The sequence below is a fragment of the Argiope bruennichi genome, chromosome 8 (assembly GCF_947563725.1).
Source record: "Argiope bruennichi chromosome 8, qqArgBrue1.1, whole genome shotgun sequence".
NCBI lineage: Eukaryota > Metazoa > Arthropoda > Arachnida > Araneae > Araneidae > Argiope > Argiope bruennichi.
Genome location: NC_079158.1, coordinates 30,227,068 through 30,253,417, shown reverse-complemented (window position 1 = coordinate 30,253,417; position 26,350 = coordinate 30,227,068). Strand labels below are relative to the sequence as shown.

The 26,350-nt window shown below is 30.2% G+C and overlaps 1 protein-coding gene across 1 annotated transcript; it reads left to right on the top strand.

Annotated features, from left to right (window-relative positions):
• Window positions 1-3,445: 3,445 nt before the first annotated feature.
• On the top strand, window positions 3,446-9,649 carry LOC129981189 (uncharacterized). The gene is made up of 4 exons (XM_056091922.1): window positions 3,446-3,553; window positions 5,964-6,064; window positions 8,405-8,468; window positions 9,533-9,649. Exons 1-4 carry the CDS (start codon window positions 3,455-3,457, stop codon window positions 9,626-9,628), a joined length of 360 nt encoding a protein of 119 aa, XP_055947897.1. The 5' UTR covers window positions 3,446-3,454; the 3' UTR covers window positions 9,629-9,649.
• The last annotated feature ends 16,701 nt before the right edge of the window (window positions 9,650-26,350 follow it).

Here is a 26,350-nt window from a genome sequence, read left to right as displayed (position 1 = left end):
TTATAAATAGGGGCTTGCTAATTTCTTTTTCCATAATAATAATCATGGTTACTGATCTGTAAATATATCTTGAATAATATTTTGCTTTCCTTTATTTTAGCTCCATGCAGTATCTGACGATATTCCTGTTGGCGGGGCTTGCCTTTGCCTCGGTTTACACAAGTGATTTCGGTATATGGACTTTTTCAATCTTTCTTCTAATATAAATTGCAATACAGAAAGTCAATCGAGCCCAAAATGGATAAAAAAATCAAATTTAGATTAATGTTAGTAAAAAAATAAAAACAAATTTTATAAAATCGTTTCAAAAGTTTTTAATAATTTTTTTTAAATGCGTTGATACGTTATAACTTTAACCACTTAGAGAGCGCTTAAATAAATTCGAATAGTTATTTTCGTGAAATTTTTCATACAGCATAAAATTGTAAAAGAAATATGCATTTAATTGATTGATTAATTTGCCTTTAATAATTAACAAATACGCATCGGGTAATTAACAAATATGCATTTAATTGATCTTTTACTTTGCATTTAATAATTAAATATGCATCTTGTAGTTAAAAATATGCATTTAATTGATCGTTTAATTTGCATTTAATCATTAAAAAATTTGCATTTAATAATTAAACATGCATCGTGTAATTAATTAACAAATATGCATTTAATGATCTAAGATAAAATGATGAAATGCATTTAATTTTGTAAAAAACACCTATAAATACGAATAATAATGAAAAGATCTATACATTATAATTGTAAATGTACAAATTAATAACAATACAAAAATATACACTTTGTTTACCCCTAGAAACTCTAAATATTCGTAACTTAGATATTGACTTTCTCTACGCTTCATTCAATAAACAAATGTATTTCTTTTCCAGATTTTAAAAAATAAAAATAGAATTTTACTCTTAATTTGTAAAGATATTTACAATCGATATGAATACGGAAGTAATAGTATTTTATCTTTATATTGTAATTCCGAAAACGTCTAATGGAATTCATCTATATAATATTTTATTAAAAAGTAAAAAAGCACACGATTGAAGGATTGGAGCCAAAATTTTAGAAACGGACTGAAATAATTTAGGTAATATAATTTAGGCTCGACTGAAATTTTACAGAAATGGAGATTTTTGTTAGTTGTTAAAAAGTTCTATTTGTTTTTTTATTTTGAGAAATTTAGTTTGAGTGTGCGCCTAGTTTGTGAAAAAGACTACTCTCCTTCAATTGATTGGACCTATTTTGATTGTTAAGAATCTACTGAATACTTTTTTTAAACTTTTCCCTTCAAAATGAAATTGATATTGATCACTCAATTTCAGGTCCATTGATCACAATACCTAGGCCGCATACTTTTCCTGTCGAGCCTAAATTATATTACTTCATGAAACAATTAAAATGCAAGTAAATAAAAAGTTTTAAAAAATGGATGATCTATGTCAATCAAAAGATTATTGAAATTTCTTTGCGTTACTTGAAATAATATATAAAAGGATTTCTTCTTTCTAAGTACATTGAGGCTTTGTGATAATATTTCATCTTCAGGATTTCGATTGCATCAAGTTGAAAATCCGATCTCATAAACACGGACGTAAAGGAGAAAATTATTCAAGGGCATTTTTTTCTAAACATTTTCATATTCATAATCTGCAATGATATATAGTACTTTTTATATTGCCTTAACGCCATAGAATAAATATTGATTTAGCTAATATTAAATCACAAAAGTAATGTTTCCTTTTATAGATTAAGATGAAAAAGAATTTGTCTTTGTGTTTCTTCAGTTACTAACACGTGTAATTTTCGTTACATTTATATTTAAACCTGCTTCAAAATTTTCATTGTTACTTTCAATAGTAATCTATAATTTCTTCACAGATGGCGACCTTTCAATTGATAGGTAAGTCAAACTAAATTCAGCACAGCATTTATATTTAAATTTTCATCAATTATATTTATTCCATGAAAAACAATTTATCCATTAGAGCACTAAAAATCACAACATTTTAAACATGTAAAAAAATAGTTTCTAATGTTTTTGTTTATAGCACATATATACAGCATATATGGTGCACCATAGTATGCTTTTTTTTTTTTTTTTTTTATAAAAAATACTATTTCATAAAAAGCATTCACCTACTTCAAAATTTCAGATATCAAGCTGCTTATTTCAAACATAGAATTTCACCAGTTAGGAGAAGCGGTTGATTAGCTGAACCTAATGATAACGTCGTGATTGAAAACTGCTGTCATCGTCCTCCTATATAAATACTTTCAACATAACAAATGGTATTTTGTTGAATATTATAAAAAGCTGCCTGAGACTCTATGATAACAGCGTCCTAATGAAATACTAAAATTTTAATGTAAATAGCATAAGCCCTATTAATCTTATTACTTTTTAAAACTGTCATTCTCCCATGTTCATAATTTAAAGGATATAGTCCAATTTTGAGATTTTTTAGTTATTGTCGGATGTCTTTGTTAAAAATCCAGAACAGGGTAGGGAGGGAGAAACCAAGAAAGGGAGATCATGAGAATGTATTTGAATTTTATAAAGCGTCAGAAAAAAATTTGTAGACTCAACGTTTTCATTCAGTGGAAAAACCCACTCAGAAATTAAAATTGCAATGAAGTCGGAGTTCAAGCGAAGAAATTATTTTTAGTAAATAGATTAATATGAAATTATATATATATATATATATATATATATATATATATATATATATATATATATATATATATATAATGGTAGGCATTCTTTGACATCTACGACAGAATTTTAAAAGTGCATCAAATTCAGAAAAGTGAAGGAAAGTAATTTCACCAGATACTAAATATAAGATATCAAAATAATTTGTTATTTTGAGTCATTATTCTCAGGAGGATTGAAGGGAATTGATTATCTCATCTACAATGTACAGTTACATGCCTCAGTTCATTTCATAAAAATACAATAATTTTTTCGTGTGCAAATAGTAGCTGCTAAGTAATAGAAATATCTGCTAAAATTAGAAATGTGGGAGAAAATCTAAGGTTATAATATTAAAAATAGTTTTTTTAAAAACGTTTACTGTTTATATTCTTCCACTATAAATTTCTCTATAGTTTTATAGTTAATTCTCTTATTTTGAATTTAAATTCAGATTTATTCTCAATATACTATTATATTTTTTTTTGTCAATCTAGAAACAGCAAAGGAAAAAAGTTATTTTGAAATTACTGAAATTCTGCATTGAAATGATACAAGCTTTAATTACAATAAATGAAATTTATTCAAATGAAAGAACACATAATGGCGTAGGAGAAAAGAGAATTTAATATAGAAATTTAACCCCCCCCCCAAAGCAGTAATAATTTAATTTTCATTGAATGATAATTTAATATTCATTTATACCTCAATTCTGAACCTAATGAATGTATTTTAAGCAATGTACAACGTGGTCCGATGATAGACAGATGGAAAGAAGCTTTCGAAAGGATAGTGAACAGGATGAAGAATGGATTCGAGAGCGGAAATGGAGTCAGAGGCGATCTCATGAAAAAGGTAAAAACCCATCAATATTAAATGTATTAATACTTATTTAGATAAATACTTATTTATAATAATAAGTGCTTATCTGTTTTAAAGACCATGAATCCAAACGCGCTAATAGGACTAATTGTCGCCATTTTTATACATCGGCAATATCATCAACAGCTTATATTCACCGATTTTCTTTTTACTAAAAGGGTCTCCAAATCATGGATCCCTTTATTTGACATATATTTAATAACAATTCTTTTAGAAAATTAAAATACATTTTTTATAACTACACGCTTTGTAGTTTATGGAAAAGGCGAATCACACTATGATTTGATAAATATTATTTTAATGCAGACTAAAAGCTGCTTTGTAATTTTTGGAATTTATAGGCAGAACATAAGTTAACTTTAGTAAATATTGCTTAATTTTATAATATACTGGGGTCAAAAAAGGCCGCTTCTTAACTTTAATGAAGATCAGATACATAAAAGTCATTTTTGGAATAGAATATCGGATCTCAAAGATGGTCACTCTAGATATTTCTTTGTAAGCAATTTCTTTAGGTAAAAGAAACAGATATATTAGATATAGTGTATTATCCAGTTTAATTAAACACAAATTGGCGATATGTATATAAATATCACCATTAAATATCGCCTTCAGCAGGACAAATATAATGACAAATAAGATCGAATATCAACAAACCTTATATTAAAAGGTTTCAAATTCAAAGGACTTGCAGTCAAAAGCTATTAAGCTTCGTCTATTGTTTTTTTATGTAATTGCCCAGTTATCAATCTGTATTTTGTTTAACCACTCTTGTGCATAATCTCATTTGTCCGTTACTGAATTCATTGACAGATAGTCCCGTATAGAGTTAAGTTGATGACACATGTATTGATGAAAATGGCATTTATGCAATACCTATTCAACAAATTTGTCAACGATCTTTTTGGATAACTTTTATTAATGGCTAATTTAGATTATATATTTATCTGTATGAATATATGAAAAAAATTGAAATTTCGAAAGGGACTGCCAGAAAGAAAGTAAGATAATAACTAATTCTCGACCCTACTTTTGCTTTTCTTTTGAAGATTTTATGCAAATATCATGGAGATTGTCTGTTATGCAAGTTTTACCTACTACAAGAGTAAATACATAATTTAACAAAAACCTAGAATTTTTTTTCTAATTATAATAGTGATGGAAATTGCAAAGAGTTTTCATATTCACAAATTTTTAACTTATTAAGAAAGTCAAAAGGCAGAAACCAGCAATTTTTTTTCAAAGTCAGTTTTTTACTGCACTTTCCATCTGATTTTCTACAAGCTGCTTTTTGGACTTAAGAAGGATTGCGATTTTGAATAATCATTTGCATATCTACCTTTATAATTGGACAACACGTGGCAAGAAAAACTGAACTTAAGGAGTTTGATTTAACATATATATTATATATATATATATAGTAAACATATGTCTGCAGTTTTTGATATTTAAAAGGTTGAAGTTGGATTGATTATATTCCTACTCTGATCCAGAATTTTTGATTCTATCATTTCTTTTCTCTGCCCTGAAATTAATAAATCATTTTTCACCTCCGTTCTATCTCAACTGTTACATATTTTTCGTGACGAAGTAATAGAAATAAAATACTCTTCCAGAACACATACATGGAAGGAATGGTGGTTTGTTGTTCGCTCACAAATTACAAATAGCAGAAAATATCATTTACTTTACTTGAATGTTGTGGAAATGAGTGCTATTTCAATGAATTGGAATTATAATAACATTTGACATTTAATTTAGAGTCGAAATTTAGTATTATGTTATTTATTAATATCTGGAAATATTTAACTAATTTCAAAAAAGTGAAAACGTAATATGTGGTTTATATACTCGTAATATGCAAGTATATAAATTCTGATCGCCACATTAAACTGAGCTCTGAAAACTGTAAATTGTCAAACATTAATCGAATGATCTTGTTTAATCAAATCAGTATGAAGGATAATATTTTTGAAGAATTTTATCTTTCATGTTGACCCCCGGAGGGACACCACGAATATGAATTAAAATGAATTAAATTTGAAAGAATAGGCAATTTCTTTTCTCAAAAAAAAATAATGTATTATTAAAATCTATCACACTATTCATAAATGAAAAATACTCAATCCTCATTTCTTATTAAAAGATCTTAAAATTTATCTTTCAATATTTTATTATCTGTATAAATGTAACTGCTCTGAAAAAAAAAATACAACGGATGTTTGTACAAATCTATGAATGTCACCATAGGTAAACAAAACCTAAAATGTAAATGATATATGATTATGGTGATAAGCATCAATAGGGATTATGCATTACTTTAAAAATTACTGATGTTTAATAAATATTTTTTTATATCTAAAAAATTATTTCTTTTCTTCAGGCAGTGGAAATCTTTGAAAAATTGAAAAATCTGAAAGTTGAAATTAGTGATAAAATCAAAAGCATCTTTGAAGATATGAAGAAGAAGATGGGTAGAAACGGGTAAGATTTAAGATTTTGGGCAAAATAAATAAAAATGAACACATTTCAGAAATTTAATAATAAATGCAGAAATAAAAATAATTCACTTCGGAAAAACATTTGATCAAATTAAAAATATATGTGTTATTTTTGGTCAAAATACATAAAGTCTGAAATATCATCTAAAAAAATTTTCACTTGTAAATAATTTATGTCTATTGCTGACATAATTTAGCTACATATGAATTGTTTTACCAAATGTATCATTTTTTATTTTTTTTCCGAATATTTCAATAAATTTTTGTATTTTTCCGAATTCAGGTTTCGATAAAAATAACTGTGCGATCAGCAATTTTTGTTTGAATCTCATATCCAGAATTCTATTCAACAAAAAACCCCTTTCTTTAAATTTTTTTGATTTTATTTTTCATTTTAATAACAAAGAAAATTTATAATAGATGGTTTTATTTACTTCCCGATATGCTTGAGCACAAGGTCCAATGTTGTGGGTCACGAGTCAATTTTTAGTGGCTTATGATTGGGCCGTAATCAGACCTCTGTATATGCATCTTTCTACAGCCCCAACAAAAATCTGACATGACATTCAAATTTTAATTAAGAAACTGGGTAGAAATACAAAAATAGCACAATACACAAACAAGCGATTCATGTCGAATAGAAAAAACAACAACGGAGAAACAAGAGTGTATTTTCAAAGTGAGGAGAGTGTACACAAAGAAACAGATGTTTGTACATGACAAATATATCGCATTGCCTGTTGCTTTAATCTGCGGCTTTGCTTAGTATTACATTTCTATGCTACACCACAGATTCTATGCATCTTATGAAAGACACTTTGTAGCTACGAATGTTCAACTAGCATTACTAAGCGGTTCCTTATTTATGTATTTGATTTTTTTAATCATTTATATAAACATTCATTATATTTAATCAAATATTTATCTCTTGAGAAAACAACTTTTTTTTTTGGCTCAGAAAACTTTATTTGAGATGGAGTTCGTCTCTAAAAATATTCACTGCACCAAGAGGAAGTGAGTAACAATGCTTCGAATTTTGGAATCCCTTGAGCAAGAAGCGTATAATTCTGCATAGCTGTATGTGTCTTTAAGAATACACAATTCAATAACTTTTACTCTTACACCGTTTCAGTGAAATTAACTAAGAAAGATCTTGAAGAAAAATGAATATCAAGGTTAAAGCCAGAAAAATTGTAGAACCAGAAAATTTCTACTGTGTAGCATTTTAATATGAATGCATTTTTAATTAGATTTATTTTGCTTCTTTCACACCTGCCAGTTTTTGACTGTTTGACTAACACATGTTAATGTAATATCTTTTTTGGCGGAACAGTTAGCTGTAAGATCTTGTTTGAATAGCTGTGTATTGTACAACTTATTAAAATAAGCATTTTTTTTTTAAATTAAGAGTCAAGAGAGAATTAAAAAGAACTCAAAAAGCACTCAAAAGGCGATCTCTTTGTAAGCATCGCTTGAGTACGTCAGACTAGGGTTTTTTTTCGGTAACATTTACACATTTTTAATTCTTTCCTTTAATTTGGGATCGTCAATACGAATTTTCACATTTTAAATTTTTCAATGCCTGAAATAAAGCTTGTAATAAATAATAATAAAACCACTTTTATATAGACTCTTTCATTTGCATCAAGACTTATTTTTCAATCAATGTATGTGCATTAATATTCAAAATAATAACAATTTCAATTTAACTGCAATGAGTTTTTTAAAAATTACAATCTGCTGTACTACAGAAAATATGAGAGGATCAATTAGTTATAAATTAGAAGCATCAGTTAGAAAGGAAACATTTGTAAGGTTAAGTTAAAACTTTAGTTCGAGTCATGCAACTGCAACTCCCTTTTTGTTTAGTGTCAAAAGCAATATGAATTTTCCCCTCACTTCATTTATATAATTTTTATCCAATTATGTATTTTTCATACTTAATTTTTACTCCTATCAAGTATGCAATTTTTTGGCATATTGTACTAGATTAATAGACAACCAATTCTCGTTCAGTAATCTTATAAAGTAATATAGTATATTTTATACAATTATATAGAATACAAATCAAATTATTTTGTCATTATATGTAGCAGTGATTTGATAGGTCAATTTTGAACTATGCAGAATAGCTAATCAAAATGTTATTGATTGAATAATTATTTATTAGAAATAATATTAACTTGAACGTTTCTCTGTGAAAGATCTGTCAAGTATTAGAAGAAAATTTTATCCGCGAATATTTTAATTAAAATTTTAAATAGTTGTTAATAATTCGAATTATTTTATGATTGAAATATCGCTTCATGATTTTAATTTATAGACCAAAGTTAAATGACGTGAGGCTTTCCAACTTCTTCGGCCAACTTGAGCGACTGAAAGAATTAGTAAGTAAAATATAGTAATTGCATTTAGAATAGAAAACTATAATAAATTATAAGAGGGTTTATAAGAATATTTTATCGTTTTGGAAAATATTTAAATTACATCAGAGAATGATAATGAATTTTTAAACGATTTTATTCACATTATATAGATATATTTTATTTAATGGAGCATTTATTTCAATAAATATGCTATAATTTATAAAATTGTTACATCTTTCTTGCTTTCTGTATATTAGTAAATTATTAGTTGATACCAATTTATTCATTTGTAAATTAACACCAACACTTCTTATTTTAATTTTAACTAAATTATTTCATTATTGTTGACATTTTAAACAGCATGATAACTTATTAATGATTTGTGAAAATTTTTCCATGTTACAAATGATTTGAGAAAGAAATTAAAAGAATTTTCCATGATTGTGAACTAAATTAAAATTATTATTCAGATGAAATGAAACTTTATATATCGCTGCGTGATTTGCAAGTCAACCAAAGTACTGAGCAAGTGAAATTTTAATTATTCTTACACCTGCATATTGATTAAAACAAAAACCTATTAGTTTAGTTATATTAGTGTCCCGTTTTAAAGCAACACTAGGGATATTTGGGGATGAATCTCATAATTTTGAACCGCAGTCAGATGACAAGGACGACACCTTAGCTGCCACCCTCCCCTCCAAATCTTCACACCACACCAGTGAGAGGGCGTTTGACTCCGACGGATTTAGAGTGCACTAGACCCGCTTACACGACGGATTTTCGATGGAAGCGGGTCTCGAACCTCAAACCCAACGGTTCCGAAGTCGAAACCTTACCTGTAGGGCGCAGTGCCCCTCTCCCCCCCTCCTCTATATCAACATTTATCCACCAATGAATTATATGCAGAAAGCTTTTTAGCTACTGAACTGAAATGAAATATAACCGTAATTCCGGTTATATTTAATAACAGGTAATATTTAGCACCTAGAAAAAGGCGTATTTATTGAAATCATCATTTTTAAGAGTTCTATAAATTTTATTTATTTTTTGATATCCTTTTCCCTATCCGAATTTCTCAATAGATCAATGAAGAACTTGATTACGAGAAACTTATAGAAAAAGTTCAAGAATTGTTTGGAAGAGGAAGCGAAGTAAGTTTCTTTAAACAATTCTATTGATACATCTTAATACCATCTTTCCACCTACTTGCTACAAGCTATGCTAGTGATATAAGTTTTATTCAGCTTTTAGTCATCCAATGTCTAATTTTTTATGATATTGGATTCATTTTTAAATACTATAAATAATTAAGTAACATTAAACAATTCAAATATAATGTCAGTGTAATTTAAATAAAAAGAAATTTTAAAGATATTATTAAAAAAAGAAAGTAAACAATTTCAAAACTATTTTTAAGTTCATCATCACAACTTTTAAATAATAAGTTGAATTCCTCAGAAAAAAATCCTTGTATTAATCAGAGATCTTGGATTTGATAACAAAAAGTCCCCCCCCCTCCATATTGTCTTTGATGTCATTCACAAAAAATAACATTTAAAAAATAACTCAAAATACGAAAAAGGAAGCATTTGGACAGTCAAAATGACTCAGTAAAGTAGAAAAAAAAATGCAGCACTTCTAGCTTCCATCTTCATAAAAATCCTCTTTGAGTCTGAATTTCTGGTAAAAAATAAAATCAACGATAATCTTTTAATTACATAGATATCTAACACTTACATTAAATATATACTTGCTTCTCCTTTTTTCTACATTAGAACACTAAAATTGATAATACAAGAAACCTTTTAATTATGTATCTATATAACTCTTACATTAAATATATGCTTGTTCTCCTTTTTTTCTCCTTTAAAAGATTAAATTTGATAACGCAAGAAACCTTTTAATAAGACATCTAGCTGACACTTACATTAAATATATGCTTGCTTCTCTTTTTTTTCTCATTAGAACATTCAAATTTGAAAATACAAGACATTTGAATCAATTAATTCTCTTTGAACCATAATATATTTTCTAAAGCTACTAGATACTTGTATATCTATGATTCCACATATTTAAGAAAAGTTCAGTTGATTCAGAAAATTAATAATCTTAGAGTTCAAATAACATGTTCGATTTCCACAGAATCAGTTCCAAATTTATAAAAAACAAACTTTCCTAATTACAATTTGACTGGTTTTGAAAAGGCACACCTTCATATTGTTTACTGTTAATTTAAGATGTAATGATTTTGCTCTTAAATTCGCTATTCGTTTCCAAAATTTTTCAAGAGAATCACCGCAAGGGTGATTGGAGTAATTTTATTATAAATCACAATTAACTATTTTAAGAGTTATTAAACATGTTGTATTTTATATTCGATGAATCTAAATGAAGCTTATATTATACATTAATAACATGGTTGAAAACTCTTCATACTTATATAAAAAAAAGCAAGCAAGCATATATTTTTTATATAAGTAACATCAGTACCAATGTAGTATCAATTATTTCTTTTGTGCTCTTATTGGATAAATGTTAAGTTCTGATAAGCCTTTCGTTGTAAACTGAAATCTCGCTTTAGCAACATATTTCTATAGCTGCAATTGTTAACTTAATTTACAGTTGACATTTCTTGTGCCGATTTCCTAGAATAGGTGAGCAAAGATCTGTATGTGCTTCCGGAATTATTTCTCCGATCCAAAATTTGCATATTCTTGTCACTGCAACTTCTTGATTTAAATACGATATCTTATATCTAAGTTATAGTAAGTTATTTCAATGACGAATTGATTTAAAACGAAAGGAATTCATAGCATTTAGCAAGATGTACGGCTTTTCAAAGTAGCATTTATTGAATTTTTAATTTTCAGTTTGCAATTAAGTGAACTGAATTAAGTATTTAAAAATTCAAAAGACACTTAGAAGCGCTTCACTGTCTCATATTCTCCTTACATTATTATAAGAATCAAAATAACAATAAAAGTCCAAAATAGGATATAATCTAATTAGGCATTCAAATAAATTCATATGTCAAGGGGTTACATTTATTACTTAACGATTATTTCTTAGTAACAAAAGTCTATCTCATTTGCTGGGTGAAATCTTAATCTATCCAGTCATAAAATAGAGAAAAAAAAATTTACAAACTTCCTGCTTACAATTGTTCCGGTTTCTCACAATTCTCCTGTCAGTATCATCTACTTGTAGAGAAACATTAGATGAATTGGATTCAATTGCCGATAAAATTCATGAAGTTTCAGAGTGTAACTTCACTGCACCAAAAGCTGATCAAAACCTCAACATCTGAATGAACTGTCATTTACGTTCAGATGGTAAAACTTGTATTTTAGAAAATTATATCTTTCAACAAATAGTTCCTGCACTTGAAATCATTCCAGATTTTTTATGATATTGGATTCAGTCATAGTCTTGAGGTCGTAATGTCTACAAAGTGATTATTAAAAATGGTTTATGTTATCCCACTATTTCGATAGTAAAGCAAGAAAATTTTAAGGTCTTGAAGGGGTCTTTAACCCATTAGTTGCCATGATTGCCTTTTCCTGAATCTGGTGTACGTTTATCCTTAATAGTGACGCTTCATACTTTGTTATCGATATTGCATCCTATCAGTGCGTTGCAATGGTAGAATCGCTTAACATCTTTTCTAAAAGGATCTATGCATGTCATTAAATACATACATTGTCATTACACCCATATTTGACAGCAAGCTTCTATCGTTTATTTAAATGTAAATCATTTTCAGTATGTTTGGGAGCGTGATTAGCAAAGACCGCAAATTACTCGACACAAGAATTCAGATGCAGACATTTATATTTTACCATCTGCATATTTTTCTCATGTGCATTTTTTTCTTAGCTTCTAAAAGACACTAAGGTCACTTAAGGACTAAATCTTCTTGTATTAAAAAATAAGACAATCATAATTATTACAGATTAAGATATAGTTTTATTTTCTGTCCGTATGCATATAACTCTCAAAAGCAATATTTTTTATAAAAATTGGCATTTTGTTCGCGCTGGCTTGAACACACACATGAAAAAAAAAAACTCATTTTTTTTTCTATAAATATATCAAGAAGAAAAGTTTTTTTTTTTCATACAAATTCTATTTTTTTTCAGGGAGCTATAAAGCTACTATCTATACGATATGAGTATCTATATCGTTTATTTTGATTTATCTGAGTTGCCATCCCATCTAATAAGCATATAAATTTATTTACCGATGTGCAACTTTTCATGACTGCAGTTAAGAAAATAAAAAATATTTATCGGAAATCAAGGATGATTAACGTGAAAATAAAATCATTGCAAGTTTTGCATGTGAATATTAATACAAAAATCTTTTATGTCAAATAAAATGCCTTAAAAATAAAAATAAAAACTTGAAAATCACGAAATTTATAAGATTTTATTATGACAGTGCCTCGCCGTTTTAATAAATACTTTATACTTTCTGGTTAAACGGTTTCGGCGAGGGTAAATAAATGAATTTAAAAAATTAACTTTTTGAATTCTTAAAGGATAGTTACTGATGATACTCAAATTCATTTTTAAAGCCACGTTCTAATTCTCATCTATATGTGGAAGGTGAATAAAAAAACCCTGCCGGGGAGCATTGAAGTTTGTAATAAATTAATGTGTACCAGTATTTTTTTAACTTTTTCAAATGAATTTCCATCGCAACCAGATAAATTGTATTATGCTTCTGTGTAAACAGGAATATTTCAGCCAAATATGCAACAAATTCTATGTTAAAGAATGTGATCATTATGAGGCCAAGATTTTGTACTTGATTAATTCGTATGATATACTAATTCAATCTTATTTCATTAATATTCAATTTCATGTTACAAGGAAGTTAAATTGAGATGTTCCATAAATGTCATGCACCATTTAATAAATTTCATATGAAAGTTAAATCAATTCTCTCTTAGTGTTTAGTTTGACTTCATTGATTGTGGTTGTAAACATCATGAGCTATAAACATCGCATTTTGTATTCCCATAAAAAGGAATAATCCATCTAAAGGAGTTCTTTTACAGTGGGATGAGTATAACTTCATAACAATTATTTGCAGAAGTGCTACTTCCATGCAGAGGAGCTACTTTCTGATGGAAGTGCGAAATTCCACCCTCATATCCTTTTTCCTTGGAATAAAGCATTTTTGTTTCAAATTCTATAAAATGCACCATCTTTATTCCATATTTATTCATTCACCTTAGGCAAGAAGGTAGATCTCAGCTTTTTTTGTCATTTATTCATTTTTTGATTACAGTTATGAAAGCACTGAAACTAAAATGTATTCAATAATTTCGTATATGCGGTTTGGATGAACGTAGTGACTTTAAAATCAAATACTTTTTATTTTTACTAAAAATAAGTTGAAATATGTATTTATGTACATAATACGAAGTTATTCATCGGTGGTTTTCAAAATGTACGACTTGGAGTCTCGAATTCTCCATAGGTATGTTGATAAATTTTATGTATTCTTTACGATTTTATTTGCATATTCAATTCAATTTCAGATGTAACGACATTTTTGGTTAATACAACTCGATAGCTGGTTTCAGAAAGGCTGTCAGAATGTTGTTCATAAATTTTATTCCATTGTACTGCTTCATTTGGATTTGCTGTTGTAGAAAAAAAATATAATTTAATTGCACTGTGCTAATTATATGAGAGCAAAATTTTGAAGCACGAAATTTGTTACATTTTGTTCTTAGGTTAAGTAGAGGAACTGATATAAGCCAATTGCTATTTATATTTATGTGAAAATGGGGTTTTGGCAGTTACTGTCATAAAATCACTGCAGTCACTGAAAGAACAGCGCACATCACTATCTGAAGAATTATATATTACATTGAAAAATCGCACAGAAGAAAGGCATACCTAAATAGAAAATGTCTTATGGTATTTACATAATTATAATGATTTTAAAAATGAAAATGTAAAAGAAGAAAAGAAAATAACCAATACAAATCTGATTAAGTTTATAATAAATTTTCTTAAAATTTTTTAACCACAAATCTATCCACATTCAAAAGAATTTGGTTCAGTTATCGAAGATTAAGATGATACTAAAGGAATTGTCTCTTGGACAAAAATCAGAATTAGCGATAAATAAAAAAATTCCAGCGAACCAAAATACAATACAGAAATCAGTTATATCCAAAACCCTCCGACGAGAATTCGATTTATTTGAAGATGAGTGATTTAGAAGTTAAATACTTGGAAAAAGTATATCGCGCATTGCTAACAGTACCACCAACTAGCGTAGATGCCGAAAGAGCGTTTTCGACAGCTGGTAATTATTGCGATTCTTAATATACTGTCATAATTTATAAGTTACAAATTATTTTTTGGGTTATTTACACTCTCTAATAAAACAAAGAAGCACCTGTGTTTTCTTTCTTTTTCTAAAAAATACCGAATACCAGTTTTGAAATTTTGGTCCGATATTACAATCCCTACGTGCAAGATGTCACAAAGGAAATTGAATGAAACGGCGAGAGCCAGGTAGAAGAAAAGACCAAATTAAGATTGACGTCAGCGTAAAGGAGCTTAGTGATCCTGAGGATGAACTGGAGTTCAATAAGGAGAGGCACGAACAGGGAGAGTGTCAAATAATTGCAGAGATGAGTCCCCTGAAGTGGAATCAGAAGTGCAGGCACTTGAGGATGAACTCTGTTAGTGGCGACCCGTGCTCGATGCCTGTGAATGTAGGAGTTGATTCAACCCTGTTCGGAATGGATTCGTCCCAGAGGTTGATGGGACAACCTCTTTGCAAGTTTTTTAGTACCTCCTCATAGAGTGCTACGGATGAAGACTACGTGACTGGAATCGCTGATCCCTGTAGTTTGGAATCGATTTCCTTCAAAAATTCGGCTTTGCTGTGGATAAGCATAAGAGTAGACAAATAGACGCCGTAGAATCTCCTGTGTATCCGGAAAAATTACGTCGTCACAGAAGAACCCTACCAGCAAAGCTAGATGCGCTCTTCAAAGGATCCTGTACTGAGAGCTGTGGGCAATTCTTGAGAGTCGATAATGAAACGGAAATATTCCCGTGAGAGACATGGCGACGAAGGCGAAAGTCTGGCTATCCGGAAGGGATATTTTGGCCATTATGATATTCACATGGCTAGAATTCGTTTCGGAGAGTTATGTTGCGATTGAATGTTAAGGAGCGAAATCAAGATAGGATGTACAATCCGAAGAGGCCTGAGTCAAAAGCATTGAGGAGGATCTGATGAATCCTTAATTGTCACCACCCCCCAAAACCGGAGTGGGGGGGGGGAGGGTAAACGCATGGTCGGATTGTGCTTTCCACTTTGCTTGCTTCAAGCAAGCAAGCAAGCAAGCAAGCAAGCAAGCAAGCAAGCAAGCAAGCAAGCAAGCAAGCAAGCAAGCAAGCAAGCAAGCAAGCAAGCAAGCAAGCAAGCAAGCAAGCAAGCAAGCAAGCAAGCAAGCAAGCAAGCAAGCAAGCAAGCAAGCAAGCAAGCAAGCAAGCAAGCAAGCAAGCAAGCAAGCAAGCAAGCAAGCAAGCAAGCAAGCAAGCAAGCAAGCAAGCAAGCAAGCAAGCAAGCAAGCAAGCAAGCAAGCAAGCAAGCAAGCAAGCAAGCAAGCAAGCAAGCAAGCAAGCAAGCAAGCAAGCAAGCAAGCAAGCAAGCAAGCAAGCAAGCAAGCAAGCAAGCAAGCAAGCAAGCAAGCAAGCAAGCAAGCAAGCAAGCAAGCAAGCAAGCAAGCAAGCAAGCAAGCAAGCAAGCAAGCAAGCAAGCAAGCAAGCAAGCAAGCAAGCAAGCAAGCAAGCAAGCAAGCAAGCAAGCAAGCAAGCAAGCAAGCAAGCAAGCAAGCAAGCAAGCAAGCAAGCAAGCAAGCAAGCAAGCAAGCAAGCAAGCAAGCAAGCAAGCAAGCAAGCAAGCAAGCAAGCAAGCAAGCAAGCAAGCAAGCAAGCAAGCAAGCAAGCAAGCAAGCAAGCAAGCAAGCAAGCAAGCAAGCAAGCAAGCAAGCAAGCAAGCAAGCAAGCAAGCAAGCAAGCAAGCAAGCAAGCAAGCAAGCAAGCAAGCAAGCAAGCAAGCAAGCAAGCAAGCAAGCAAGCAAGCAAGCAAGCAAGCAAGCAAGCAAGCAAGCAAGCAAGCAAGCAAGCAAGCAAGCAAGCAAGCAAGCAAGCAAGCAAGCAAGCAAGCAAGCAAGCAAGCAAGCAAGCAAGCAAGCAAGCAAGCAAGCAAGCAAGCAAGCAAGCAAGCAAGCAAGCAAGCAAGCAAGCAAGCAAGCAAGCAAGCAAGCAAGCAAGCAAGCAAGCAAGCAAGCAAGCAAGCAAGCAAGCAAGCAAGCAAGCAAGCAAGCAAGCAAGCAAGCAAGCAAGCAAGCAAGCAAGCAAGCAAGCAAGCAAGCAAGCAAGCAAGCAAGCAAGCAAGCAAGCAAGCAAGCAAGCAAGCAAGCAAGCAAGCAAGCAAGCAAGCAAGCAAGCAAGCAAGCAAGCAAGCAAGCAAGCAAGCAAGCAAGCAAGCAAGCAAGCAAGCAAGCAAGCAAGCAAGCAAGCAAGCAAGCAAGCAAGCAAGCAAGCAAGCAAGCAAGCAAGCAAGCAAGCAAGCAAGCAAGCAAGCAAGCAAGCAAGCAAGCAAGCAAGCAAGCAAGCAAGCAAGCAAGCAAGCAAGCAAGCAAGCAAGCAAGCAAGCAAGCAAGCAAGCAAGCAAGCAAGCAAGCAAGCAAGCAAGCAAGCAAGCAAGCAAGCAAGCAAGCAAGCAAGCAAGCAAGCAAGCAAGCAAGCAAGCAAGCAAGCAAGCAAGCAAGCAAGCAAGCAAGCAAGCAAGCAAGCAAGCAAGCAAGCAAGCAAGCAAGCAAGCAAGCAAGCAAGCAAGCAAGCAAGCAAGCAAGCAAGCAAGCAAGCAAGCAAGCAAGCAAGCAAGCAAGCAAGCAAGCAAGCAAGCAAGCAAGCAAGCAAGCAAGCAAGCAAGCAAGCAAGCAAGCAAGCAAGCAAGCAAGCAAGCAAGCAAGCAAGCAAGCAAGCAAGCAAGCAAGCAAGCAAGCAAGCAAGCAAGCAAGCAAGCAAGCAAGCAAGCAAGCAAGCAAGCAAGCAAGCAAGCAAGCAAGCAAGCAAGCAAGCAAGCAAGCAAGCAAGCAAGCAAGCAAGCATTAGATAACTTTACATATAGAATATAAGAAAGTAAGAAAGAGAAAACGAATTCAAACACAGATTTACAGAAAATAGATTCAATATAATTAAGGATATTTGTTGAATTATATTTCATTGTTGCTTTCTTTCGCCAGATTGGCGAGCAGATTATAGATATGTTGAAAACCAAAGGAGAGAAGGGTAAGCAAAAGATATTAGAGTGGATTGGTCACATCCTGTCTGAAAAAGAAAAACGATCCACCGAGACTGTGCTCCAAAAACTCAACGTTTTCCTCCAGTTCCTCCAACGGGAGCTCTTTGAGACTTTCAAGATTTTCGAGAAGCCAAAAAGGGAGAATATCGAACAGAAGGCTATGAAGGTAAATTATTCTCTAAGCGTTAATATTATTAATAAATATCTTATCCTTAAAAATCGTATTTCAACTCGAAATACCAATTATAAAAATTAGGACTTTATTTTTATTATTGGTTAATATTTAATTAAAATCAATAGATCACTATTACTAATATTGGAAGGCATTTAAAAAAATGTTTTTAAACATAAGAGTTCATAACCACACAGTATTTAAGATTATACTTTCTATGGACTATGAGATGATTATTTTTGACAGTGAATTAGAAGCTGATATCAATATGGAAATTGAAATTGACCGACGAAAATAAGAATCGAAAAATCAATCAAAAAGAAAAAGGAAATTAGAAGATAAATATTTAAAATGTCCCTAATAAATTGAAACATACCACCATTTTCGGAAAAAAAAAAAAAAAAAAAAACTGAGTATCATCAAAGTTAGTAGAGGTATCAATTCCTTTTCGAATTACTTTTTCACTTTTTGTCAGAAAACGTATTATATTCCGTAACTTCTCTCTATAGAGATTGTTAAAATTTACACAAATGACTTTACACTTTAAAGTTACAAGTGATTTTATTCTTTATTTTTCAGAAACGCTGAAACTTTGTCATGATTATTGAGTAATTTGGTTGACAGCATTAATTATATTTCGGTGGTATTATTTTCTACGGAATTTAGAAGTCAAAAGTATAATAAAAAACATTTTTGGATTAAAAGAATATCACGATCATTTAAACTTATATCTGGAAATATGATCTCAAAGAATTCTAATTGTGAAATGTATATTTTTGGGGGTAAAATTCAAAATATAACAAAGTGGCGATTGTTTCAATTTAAATCGATATGCTATTGCAAACTACACAGAATTTCAAAAATTGGATGCTACTATTTGGAATCACACTATATTATATATTATATTCGAATCAACAAGAAAAGTAATATTTTAATTTTATCAAATATTTGAAACGTTTTGTTGATAGCACTATAATTTTAAGGTGAATATTAATATTAAGGCACATTATAATTTAATTAAGGCACGTATTGATTGCAGAGGGATTTACATAAAAGACTAAAAGTTAAACAAATTTAATTTCTATTCATTAAATTAATTAATTAATTATTTTTCCTTTCATAGTTCACGACGGATGTTTATTTCAGAATACAAGGGAAACTGTTACAAGTTTTACGAGACAGTTATGGAATTTCTCGGTAAGATCTTGAAAAGTTGAATGTACAAAAAGGAGCCAATTTATATTTAAAAATGAAATGTATTTCACATATTAATTACTTTTATATTTCTGAATAAACAATGTAATATTTTATGAAATTACTTATGGCTGGTGTTCTCTATTTGCTCTTATCTTATGCAACACGTTTGAAAAATATCAAATACTTTTAAATGGATAAAAAGCATTTTATAAAAATATTTAATAAAATTGTCGAATTCACAAAGAAAACTTTTTACATACATATTAACACATATAAAGAGAGACCGAAATCACCAAATTCTGTTTTCTACGTTTGATTGATTAACGTTGAAGTACTAGGTTCTGTAGTAATGAAAACTGTAGCAATAAATTGCAGTTAGAGTCGCTTAAATCTGACAGCAGAAAGCTACCAGTAATCACATAGCTGTCGAATGAAATAATATTTGCTGTATATTCATTAAAGGATTATAAAAATATTTTGATTAGATTAAGGTAATAAGATAACTTGAGCTTCAATTTACTACAAACAGTACCACCCAATATTGTTCAATAGTAAATTCAATAAAAAATACAATTTTAATTATTTTGGGACACTCTTTAGAAAAATTTATCTCATACTTTCGTAAAAGAAAATTCATAATAAATATGCTAATTTTGTTTATACCAGTATGGTAGTAAATAATATATATGGAAACTGAGACATAGAAAAAAAAACCTGCATCTGCTTATCCGACTAAAAAGTACAAGTATGCAGTAACAGCATAACTCTTTTAAGTAAACATTGACATTTTAAGGAATCTCTACGTTTAGATCACTTTCAAGAATGAAATATCTTTAAATTATATTTCTTATGCATCCATTCGTGTATGTAACTATATGTCAATGTAACTATATGTCAAGAATACAACGTGTGGGTAAATGAAATATGCCAAGAATATTCGTATGTCAAAATAATAGATCTAATTCATATTTTGGGAAAAAATCTGTTAACAAAAGAGATGCATTTGGAAAGCCGTCCTCCTATTTGCTTCATAATACTGACGCAAAACCGCGCCATCATTAAAATACTTTTAACACTAATAATTCCAATCATGTTCTAAGAAAATATTTACAGCAGTGGTTCCCAAACTTCGAGTCCTGGCGGCTTTGCAGATTCAAGATTTTTCAAAGAGGCCCTATGCAAAATTTCGAACACCGTCAACAACCGCCCGCAAAAATTTTTTTTGCAACACGGTCCGTGTATCTTCCATTCAAATAGAGTAAAAACAGATTAGATATTTTTAAAACAGTTTTTGATAAATAAAAAAATCAGTGTGATGAACAGACCTATTAGTTATTACAAATTCTCAAATTGTGACATTAAATTGGATACAATTATTTTCATTTTGTTCCCTACATTTATTTTTTTTTCTAAATTTTGATTTTATGACAACTACCAAAACCATTTTCACATAAATATAAATAGCAATTGGTTTATATCGGTTTCTTTACTTAACCCGACAACATAATTTAATAAATTTCGCGCTTTAACATTTTGCTTTTATTTAATTAGCACAGTGCAATTAAATTATATATATTTTTTTTCTACAACAGAAAATCCAAATGAAGCAGTACAATGGAATGAGTATTGAAATTTATCAACAATATTCTGACAGCATTTCTGAAACCATCTATCAAGCTGTATTAACCGTTATTCAAAATGTATTGATATCTGAAATTGAATTGAATATGCAAAATAAAATCGTAAAAAATACATAATATTTATTGACATACCTATGGAGAATTCGAGAGTCCAAGTCGTACATTTTGAAAACCACCGATGAATAACTTCGTATTATGTACATAAATATGTATTTCTACTCATTCTTAATAAAAATACAAAGTATTTGATTTTATAGGCACTACGTTCATCCAAACCGCATATACGAAATTATTGAATACATTTTAGTTTCAGTGCTATCGTAATTGTAATCAAAAGTGATAATTTAAAATGAATAAATGACAAACAAAAGCTGAGATACCCTTTCGTGTCTAACGTCATTGAATAGATATGGAGTAAAGATGGAGCATTTTATAGAATTTGAAACATAAATTGAATTGAATACATGAAGTTGAATTCTTATGAAATAAGATTGAATTAGAATATCATACGAATTAATCAAGTACAAAATCTTGGCCTAATAATGATCACATTATTTAACATAGAATTTGTTGCATATTTGGCTGAAATATTCCTGTTTACACAGAAGCATAATACAATTTATCTGGCTGCGATGGAAATTCATTTGAAAAAGTTAAAAAAATACTGGTACACATTAATTTATTACAAACTTCAATGCTCCCCGGCATGTTTTTTTTATTCACCTTCCACATATAGATGGGAATTAGAACGTGGCTTTAAAAATGAATTTGAGTATCATCAGTGACTATCCTTAAAGAATCCCACAAGTTAATTTTCTTCAGTTCATTTATTTACCCTTGCCGAAACCGTTTAACCAGAAAGTATAAAGTATTTATTAAAACGGCCCATGCAAAATTCACATGCAAACCCTACAATGATTTTATTTTCATGTTAATTTCCTGCGATTTCCAATAAATATTTTTTAATTTTTCAGTTGCAGTTATGATAATATACACATCGGCAAATAAATTTATATGCTTATTAGATGGAATGGCAACTCAGATAAATCAAATAAATCAATCAATCAGATAAATCAAAATAAACAATATAGATACTCATATGGATAGTAGCTTCATAGCTCCCCGAAACAAATGGAATTTGTATGAAAAAAAACTTTTCCTCTTGATGAATTGAAAAAAAATAGTTATTTTTGTATGTGTGTGCCCAAGCAAACGCGAAAAAAATGCCAAATTTTTATTAAAAAAATATTGCTTTTGAGAGCTACATGCATCGGTCAAAGTAGTTCTATACCGCTATCTGCAATAATTATGATTATATCTCAACAGCAAAAACAAATATAATTATTGTTTTTTAATTATAGAGGATTTTATCTTTAAGTAATCTTAGTATCTTTAGAAGCTAAGAAAAAATGAACGAGAAAAATATGCAGATGGTAAAGGATAAATGTCTGCTTCTGATTTCGTGTGCCGAGTAATTTGCGATCTTTGCTAATCAAACTCCCAAACATGGTGAAAATGCTTTAAATTTAAATAAACGATTATAAGCTCGCGGTCATATGTGCTATATTTCTTTTCAGATCTTTTTGGAAAAGATTTTAGTCTCTGATAAAATGCAATACCCTTAGCAAAATATTAAGGTTCATTATTAAAGATAAATGAAGACCAGATGCATCAAAAGTCAATGCCATTGCATCATTAATCAATTTGAAAGCAGATGCAGCAAGCCTTGTCCATGAATTGTGTGTTGTGTCTGCTTTTATATTATTTTTAAGAAGTCATGCAAGAAAGACGAGTGTCTGCTTTTATATTATTTTTAAGAAGTCATGCAAGAAAGACGAGTGTCTGCTTTTATATTATTTTTAAGAAGTCATGCAAGAAAGACGAGTTTCTTGCTATCAAGCTATAACTGCACCTTTAAAAATTATCACTAAAAATGACTAATTATTTTAATAACTATAGGCAAAAAAAAAAAAAAATTCAAGTAAAAATGCTTTTACTGGTACGGGAAATTTCCATTGATTAAAAATTTTGAAAATTGCAAATTGTATTGAATAAATGCATATTTGTGAGCGTACAAAGATTCTATGCTTAAAATAAGATCAACTCCTTTCCTGTGTCCCTCTTGGTCGGTTGAAGATATCAATAAATCAACAACATAATCACAAGAGTGAGTTTGTCTTAGATATTACCAATATACTTGTGTATAGTGTGAATCGCGGAGGCCGAAAGTAAAGTAAACATATTCGAAGAATCATGTGAACATTCACTATTGTTTTAGAAATATACACACTTTTCATGAGTATTTGATGATAATTCTTTGAACGATTTATTTTAGTAAACCTTGCTTCAATTTTTTAATACACTAACAAAAATCACTAATATGTATTAGAAAATAATTATTGAGAAGAGCAATTCAATTTTTAAATAATTTGAAAAATTCACCAAGATATCGCGGAGAAATGTCTTTCTCTTTAACAAAAGAATAATAGAAACTTGGCGAATTTCTTAGACTGAGTAAAAGATAAGGCATATTTGATATCTGATAATGTTTTGTCTCATTAAACGTTTTCTTGTAAAAAAGAAATTATTCCTTTCCTTTCTCCTTTAGTTTCTTTGTAATGCAGAAATGCACCTTTAATTGAATGCAGAAATGTACACATATTTTAGATACTATAATAACAATTGAAAAAGAAAACTATTCGTAAATAAAGTTAAACCTAATAATTTAGCATGGTTGATAATTCCTTTAAAATTTTCATTCCCAAGACTACAATCAAGAAGTCTTATTTCCAATATCTATGAGCAACTCAAAATGTTTCATAAAACCTGCCTCGATTATTGGATCAGAAATGTTTGCCACCAAAAATGCCCATTCAAAACTTTGCCAGAAACCAAAATCATGCTCAAATTTTGCAGTTCCATTTATGGATATTTGAGAACAGTCAGCCGTGTAAAGTTCTAAATTTCATGTCTCAGGTAAATTGACATTTTTTTTATAGCAGCTAAAGCTGAAACGCTATTAATTAACTTCAAAACAGATTTGTAATAAACAATTGATTAGTTTGCCTTCATCTTTCTTTCTGTCATTAATGACATAGATGTGTCATTAAGTTTAATTCATTGACTGTGAAATTGTTTTGACATAATTGACCAGATAAATTATATAGATGCACGAAAATTTGTGTAACTATAATTATATTTAAATTATGTTTTGTTTTGAAATTATTTGATATTTTTAAGAAGGATATCGTTATAACATGATCAATAAAATCATTTCAATAAATATCAAAAGACGAAATAAGTAACAGATTGTTATTATAACCTCAAAATCACACATTTATGCACGGTATTTATTATTGTATAAACCCATATATATATATATAATAAAATTAAACTGCCAGTCAAACTAAATATTTTTTTTGGTATCGTGTGGCATACGTTAAATTCCAAAATCCCCAAATCGTGATCATGACATAATGGGTTAAATAACCCATTAATAATGGTCTTTAACCCCAGATAATGGGTTAAAGACCACTTCAAGGGTTTAAAATTTGATCGCTTTACTATCGAAATATTGGGATATCAACATAAACCTTTCTTAATAATCACTTTGCCTAGATTACGACCTCAAGACTATGACCTCTATCTAGAATAAATTCAGTGCAGGAACTATTTGTTGAAAGATATAATTTTCTAAAACATAAATTTTACCATCTGAACGTAAATGACAGTTCATTCAGATTTTCAGGTTTTGATCAGCTTTTGGAGCAGTTAAGTTACACTCTGAAACTTCATGAATTTTATCGGCAATTGAATCCAATTCATCTAATGTTTCTCTACAAGCAGATGATACCGAAAGGAGAATTGTGGGGAACCAGAACTTATTTGAAATTGACTTATAGGGAATTTGTTAAATATTTTTTTTCCATTTTATGACTGGATAAATTAAGATTTCATTCTGCAAATGAGATTGACTTTTATTACTAAGAAATAAATTGTTAAGTAATAAATTTAATCCCTTGACATATGAATTTATTTGAATCCCTAATTAAACGACATCCTATTTTGGACGTTTATTGGTATTTTGATTCTTATAATATAGGGAGAATATGAGATATTGAAGCGCTTCTAAGTGTTTTTTGAATTTTTAAATACTTAATATTGTTCACTTAATTTCAGACTTAAAATTAAAAATTCAATAAATTTTACTTTTGAAAACCTTACATCTTCCTCAATGCTAAAAACGCCTTTCGTTTTAAATTCATTCATCATTAAAACAACTTAATATAACTTACATATAAAAAATTAAGATGTTTAAAATCTCGTTTTTTTTATTGAAACATTTAAAAAACGCCCGTGCACCACAAAGTATCACACGGGGCTTACAGAAGTGAGTATATAACACATTACATAAAGAAAAAGAAAAAAAAAATTAACAGTCATGAAGGATTATAGATGTCAACAATAAATTTGCAGAAATTTCCAAAAACATTTCTGGTGGAAATAAGTTGGTGAAAATCTGGAGGCTAATTTATCAATGTCCTTAAGAGCCAGTCTTAGGATCTGTCTTTCTTTGACAAACTTGGAACCTAGAAGGAGCACATGTTCAACATTTTCTTCGCCACCAATATTACAATCGCAGGAAGATGACGGAAACAAATTTAATTTGTACAAATAACTTTCAAAGTTACCATGACCAGTGAGAAATTGGGTTATTCTGTAATTAGTATAAAAATGATGGCATGACAGTCTCTTATTAATGGATGGAAATTTTTTTTGTTAAGCTCCCTTTATTTGAAAGGAGATATTCTTGATTCCAAGACTCCACCATTTACTCTCTCGTAATCTTCTTGTAAAAAGATTTAGGAATATTAATGTCAATGTCAATTTTGCGCTTAGTGGCAGCTTCTGCAAGTCAATCGGACCGCTCATTTCCATAAATGACCATGTGTCCACGAACAAATGCAAAAACTATTGAGATATGTTTATCTTTCAGGCTTTTAATTTGCTTTTTAATTTCAACGATTATGTTCTTAGACTAAGAAATACACTTCAGAAAATCCAAGGATGAAAAAGAATCGGTACAAACTAGATAGTCTGAGATTACACTATTTTGTTCAGAGATCCATTTGATAACGAAATTTAAACATAAGAGTTCAGTTACAAAAACTATCATTCATCACGAATTCTGAATTGAGAGTGCTCGGATTCAATACCACTTCCGAAAACAACAAATGCGAAACCAATTCTGCCATCAATTTTGCTGCCGTAAGTATAGCAAATAACAGGGAAAACATTCTTGGTTGTGTCACTAAATTGAATAATATTGATAACGGTTCTCTCTGAGGTAAGAGGGAGAAAAGATGGACAGAATATATCATAATTAGAGATGTAAGAAGCAGAGATATTTTCCTTATAGGCTATATTATGAAGAATAACAATATCAATTGGAGGGAAGCCAGAAATTGCATAAACTGACTCGTAACTTATGGTACGATATCCGCATATGGACCCGCAGAAGTATTCTTCTTTGTATGCGT